The following is a 6000-nucleotide window of genomic DNA, read 5'->3' as shown; positions in this document are numbered from 1 at the left end:
ATCCATGAACTTGCGAACAAAATCAAGGTCTCCTAGAATGCGAGACATTCCACGTTGGAACAAACTCGATAATGGTTTAAGGCCAAATGGTGCCTTTTTAAACATATATTGTTGCCCATTGTGCATAAAAGCCGTGAGGGGTTGGTCCTCTTCATGAATTGGCAGACGATGATAAGCTTGACGCAAATCGACGGTAGTGAAGATGTCGTTGCCTCCGACACTCTGCATAATTTCAGAAATCAGTGGCAAGGGAAAATTATCATCTGGTAGATGAGCGTTCAGCGGTTGTGGGTCAAGACAGACCCGCCAGAGCGTCTTGTTCCCTTCAAGATCCTTCTTCGCAGCCAAGGTCAGTGTGTTGTTGTGCGGGTTGTTGGGCGGAGCCAATGTAACAACATCGTCCTTTATCCATTTCTCTACAGCCTCGTCTAGAATGGGGCATTGAGCATGAGCAAAGTGACGTGACCTACGAAACACAACTGTGCCTTCAGGCACGGGAAGAAACACTTTCATTTCTGGAATCGGACAGTGACTTGTCAAAGGAATTCTTCCAATTTAGGCCTGATAGCGCATGAATTTCTCTTTCGCAGCTATAAATTCAGGTTCCTTCTCGATGTCAGGGATCATGAGACGCTTGAGAGTAGGCTTGCTATCCTCTTAAGGTTCCGGTACCCGATGGGTAGACTCTTCCACATCAGGAAGACCTTCAATCCTGAAGCCGAACCGATAGAAATGATCCATGCCGATTAAAATCGCATATTTCTGTTCGATGACCTCGTACGGAGCGGATAGAACGCTTCCTCCAACATTCTCTGTCTCACCGATTCTCATAATGGTAGATTTGTCTGCCAGCTCAACGTGACCTGTTGCTTCAATGACAGCAATATTGTATTGGCTCACGATCTTCGTGTCAATAAATGAATGCGATGCACCAGTATCAACAAGTGCCATGTGCTTGTCGCCATAAATGTAGACGGGGACAATGATGCGATTGTCCAGGCTATCGCCTTTGCGTCGCACAGAATTGTTGATTTTTATGAATATTAAATTCTCGTCAGGCATAAAAACGGGATAGCCATCGTAAAAGTCGTTGAGAGGATTATGCTCCACGGTGTAATTCTCGTACGCTTTTCCATATTCATCGTCTTCAATCGTATTCAGGTCAATGACCTCGTGGTCATTGTCCGTGCATTGCTGACTGGAGTCAACTAGCGCGGCGCTGAACTGGATTGGCGCCTGTTTCTCAGCCGTTGTGGGTCGCTCAGTACCTTCCCCTCCATCGCTGGGGTTAATGGGCTGGTAAATAGGCGATCCACGGTGAACCGAAATACCTGCAAACGATGTGATGCCTATTATCGACGCTGGTGATAACGTCGCCGGGTACAACGTGGACATCCTTCTCATACGCCATACGAATACCAGCCTATGCAGCAAAGTAATCCGATTGAGTCTTTATTCAAAAGGTTCTGCGCACAATATTATTATTTGCCTCTCTTCAGAAGAAGTGTGCTCATGGGGCTTGATTCAAGGCGTAAACAAAATTGTTGAACCACAGTCACCATGCCGAGAGAGATCAAAGATCAAAAAAGAAAAAGAATGCAGACCACAGGAGGGATGTGATCATGATGCATATGTGCTGACTAACGGGATGAGAAACCGTAATGATGAAGAGTTGGCAGAATGAGTCATTCTGAAAGAAAGAGATGAGATCGGGGACGCGGACTCATTTCATTGGTTGGTGCTTCCACCCCTGAATTCCAAAAGGGTCAGGATCGTGATGAAGCGTGTGAAGTAGAGAGAGATTCAGAGATGGTTCTGAGGATCGAAAAAAGAGATTTAAACCGTGCTCTTCACCGTGATTCCTCTTTCAACCACCATGCCAAACACCTTCTTCATACAAATACGTACACACATTCATATATAGCATGCTACCTTGCGCTTAGAGAGAGGGCTGGGGACGAGCCTAGAGCCCATGCAGAAAATAAGGTTGTTCATGCTGGCGAACAACCATATGACACGCGATCAGACTAATGCTTCCGCGTGGCATGAAGTTATCTTTGACAAACAACCGCGCATCGCAATGAATCCTGCTTTTGCGCAGTCTGTAGCCAATCCTGATGTGCTGCCACGCTCTGCAATATCATCTTATCACGCTTACAATCCATCGCATTAATCAATCTTTGATTTCTTCGAACACTGAACGTTGATCCTCAGTCAAATCGACTCTGTCTCAGGTCCTGGATTTTTTTTTTTTTTTTTTTTTTATTGACGCCAGATCCCACCAGACGCGCAGGCGTGCCACAGGCTGCATGGTCCAAGCCTCGGCTGTCTCAGGTCCCGGATTGGCGGTCGCCAGTCGCGACAGGGGTTGATCACGTGATTATGGCTGTGTTGAGGGCTGGCTCTCAAGTGTGATTCTTTCATCGTTGCGTAGCGGTTTTGGGCCCCGGCTCAAGTATTAGAAACCATGCGACTCAGAGTGTGCATCATAGGTATTTGGCCCTCATTTTACATTAGTTTAGTGGGGGCCTTTTGTTAGCTATCTTTCGGTAACTATCGGCCGGCTGACAGTCCAAGCCGAGGTTTGGACCATGCAGCCTGTGGCACGCCTGCGCGTCTGGTGGGATCTGGCGTCAATAAAAAAAAAAAAAAACGTGTGATTCTTTCATCTCTTTCTTTGCACTCACCGTTCCATCACGCCATGAACACCCCAATTCAGGAGAAGGAGTACCCGCTGCTATGGTGGGGAAAGGACGAGCTCAGACTCTTCAACGGCACATCTGTCGACAACTGCAATCTGCCATACATCTGCCGCCATACTCAATACAATCCCTACCACGAACCTCTTGACCAGTCTCAGTACAATGAATCGCCCCTGATCTTCGTCAGTATATACCAGGCCGACGACTCGGTCAGTGCTTTCAACAAACCAGAAGATCTGCCACCACTGAAAGACATGGACGCGGGAAAGAAGGCTTGGATTCTCTACGGATGTATGTGGGACACTCTTTCACCTTTTATTTGTTCGCTTCCTATACCTGGACCTGACCGACCATAACCACTATTGACAGCCACTAATTTTGACTACACGTTTTGTTGAAAATCTTATTAACCTCGAGTTTACCTCCCCCTTGCGTTTCTTCAACTCATCCTTGACAGGGGAGCCACCCCAGTGGTTCGAGCGGAAGAAATCGGTCATCGGCAAGTTCACATACAAGTTCAACTACCACCCCAGCTCCGACTTTGTCTATCCTTACTTTGACAGCAGCGTCCTCGACACCGTCCTTGCACCACCACCCGTTACGCTCGGGTACAAGAAGGCAATGCGGAATCAGGGATTCAACGGCGGAAAAGGGCTTGCACCGATTGCATGGATCGTTAGTAACTGCCATGCATCCAATGGTCGTGAATACTACATCCATCAACTCCAAAAATACATCGATGTCGACATCTATGGTCAATGTAACACCCGCAACCGCGAGTGGCCGACACACGCCGACGGCTCTTTCTTGACCGACCTCGAAATAGTCAGTGCGTATCGCTTTTATCTCGCCTTCGAGAACAGTAACTGCGACTTCTACGTTACAGAGAAGCTGATTCGTACGTACGAGGCAGCCACTATTCCCATTGTCGACGGGCCAAACGACTACGGACCATTTGCGGCGACTCATAACGCTTTGATCCAAGCGGACCAATACAGTCCCAAGCAACTGGCGGCCCTTGTCAAGGAGCTGGATGAGAACGATGAGAGGTACCTGGAGCGGCTGTGGTACAAGTACCCCAAGGATTCGACCCACAGGCCCACTGTCAGCGACCTTTCGCCAATATTTGTCAGGCAATGGACCAATCGGAACCAGAGCGCCGACTTGTTGTCGTGGCCCCCAGTATACGACGAGTCCATGTGCCGCGCCTGCAAGCTTGCCCACGATGTCAGCGAAGGCATCGTGAAGCTGGATCCTACCAAGCGCCTTGCTCCCGACGCCAACTGCCTGCAGAAGAAGCACTTTCACTTCACCTGGAGGGTGGAATACCATTGGCGGTTGGTGCTTCTTGTCTTGACCCTCATTGCCATGGCTTCGCTCATGCTGTACCGCAATCGACGGACCTGGGTTCCACGCGTCAGGGCCGAGCTGCTTCGACGCTGGCACAATGGCAAGATCTATATTGCCCTGCCGACACTCATGAACAACCCAAAGTCTAAAACTAGTTTGTGGAGGATTTAGTCAATGTGTTGAAGATTCGCTACATAGAGCACCTGCACTCTATGTGAAATCCTTACAAAGACCCATGGAGTCTGTCAAGAGACTCCATGCTCGCCCCTAAAAAACCTAAAAAAAGCTAAACCAAGCGAGCATGCTGTTAACAAATCTTAAAAATCCTAAACCAAGTGACCATGGTGTTCATCCATAATATAGCTTGGACTGGTGGACCGGTGGATTGGTAGAGGTAGGCTTGTAGTGAGGTCAGTAGTCTGCAATGCAAACTTCAATTGTAGTACGTACCTCTTCTGCCTCCGTGAACATTCACATACTCCTCAAAGTCTTGATCATCCTCAACATCTTTGATCAACAAAGGGGAACATCAAGGGACAACTCTTGTGGACAACGCCAAGACACGACATCAAAGCACAACATCAAGGAATGAGAAAAAACAAGGTGGCTGGAAAAAGCAAAGAATGACGGATCTGAAACAGCAAGGAATGACGGATTGGAAAAGACAAAGGCTTCAACATGGGACAAAACCAATCGACAACATCCATTGACAACACCAGGGACAACATTTGGAGGCAACGCCAAAGAGACACTAAGGGGCTGCATGTATTTTTTTTTTTTTTTGCAAGAACGCACTTGGTGCGATGGACGGGTATGGACAACGATCAAACCATTACCGAGAAGAGGTTTGAGTCTGAGAGCCTCACTAAGACATGGTCCGCTGGTGCACTGGACAGACGTGGGAGATCATGGTCTGGGGCATGCAAACAAGGCGGCAATGCAATGCAAACAACAACAAGAAAAAAAAAAAAAAACGAGCGAGAGAGACAAAGAGAAAGAGAGTCTTTCCGTCGCCTTTATTTATCAGATCAAGCTGGTTTTATCAATCAGAATACTGTAATCAACCCATTTGTCGATGAGTGGTCCGTTCTTTTAATAAATCTGGTCTTAAGGTAGCGTTTGCGTTTGTTACCACTCTCAAGGGTCTGAACTACTGACTTGTGGCAGCCAAGAGTTCCTTTTTTTTTCCCCTCAACATCAACAAGTATTTTCTGTATGTGCTCGCACCCCTCGCCTTTGCCTCCAACAACAATTTTTTTTTTGCAAAGCATCCTCACTCTCCTTCACCACTCGATATTGAATTATCAGTCGATCTTAAAAGAGTAAAACAGACCTATATGAGAATGCAGACAGAGTTCGTATGTCTGTCACCGATTCCCGCCTTACAAAAATAAATTGTAAATTGTTGACACTCGTATTGTGGTCCCACTATCTGACAGACCCTTCACCTTTGACAAAAACGGCTTTTATTTAATGAAATACAGGCTGAGCAGGCCAAGGAAGATGGTGATCAAAAGCCGACAGTTAGGTCTGCTTTAATAGGCCGAACAAAAGGCCTCTTGGTGGGGGTGAGATTTGAAGGGTTTGTCTTCTTGTTTGGGGTAGGGCTGGGAGTCCTGAGGAAAGGATCAGTATTGATCTTCTTAAGATACTCTTAAGGTTATTTTATAGAGGCTCATGATACGCTATTTGTTGTTTCCTATAATATGTTACCTTGAGCGTCAACATCAAATCCAGGCAACGGTCGAATTTTGCTCGATCAGATTTCGCTCTTGGGAGGTGCACGATCATCACTTGAACCCAGTGATAAATGCCATTGATTAATATCATCTTATACAACGTCATCTCATACCCTATTGTCCTCAGCCCAAGACTTAATATCAGCATCTGGCCCTCGGTTGAGAATGCGCGTGGCGCCCTTGATCAGTGCATCGCTGAGTGAACCGCT

The 6000-nt window shown here is 47.1% G+C and overlaps 2 protein-coding genes across 2 annotated transcripts; one reads left to right on the top strand and one right to left on the bottom strand.

The window, feature by feature from the left end:
* Nucleotides 1-456: 456 nt before the first annotated feature.
* Nucleotides 457-1333, bottom strand: BC939DRAFT_468500 (uncharacterized protein). The gene has a single exon (XM_051557908.1). It carries the CDS (start codon nt 1060-1062, stop codon nt 658-660), a length of 405 nt encoding a protein of 134 aa, XP_051406706.1. The 5' UTR covers nt 1063-1333; the 3' UTR covers nt 457-657.
* A 1329-nt stretch (nt 1334-2662) lies between these two features.
* On the top strand, nt 2663-4477 carry BC939DRAFT_35724 (uncharacterized protein). The gene is made up of 2 exons (XM_051551671.1): nt 2663-2993; nt 3160-4477. Exons 1-2 carry the CDS (start codon nt 2702-2704, stop codon nt 4221-4223), a joined length of 1356 nt encoding a protein of 451 aa, XP_051406705.1. The 5' UTR covers nt 2663-2701; the 3' UTR covers nt 4224-4477.
* Nucleotides 4478-6000: the final 1523 nt, after the last annotated feature.

The sequence above is a fragment of the Gamsiella multidivaricata genome (assembly GCF_025024155.1).
Source record: "Gamsiella multidivaricata strain RSA 2152 chromosome Unknown BC939scaffold_118, whole genome shotgun sequence".
Lineage (NCBI taxonomy): Eukaryota > Fungi > Mortierellomycota > Mortierellomycetes > Mortierellales > Mortierellaceae > Gamsiella > Gamsiella multidivaricata.
This window is presented reverse-complemented; position numbering and strand designations above follow the sequence as displayed.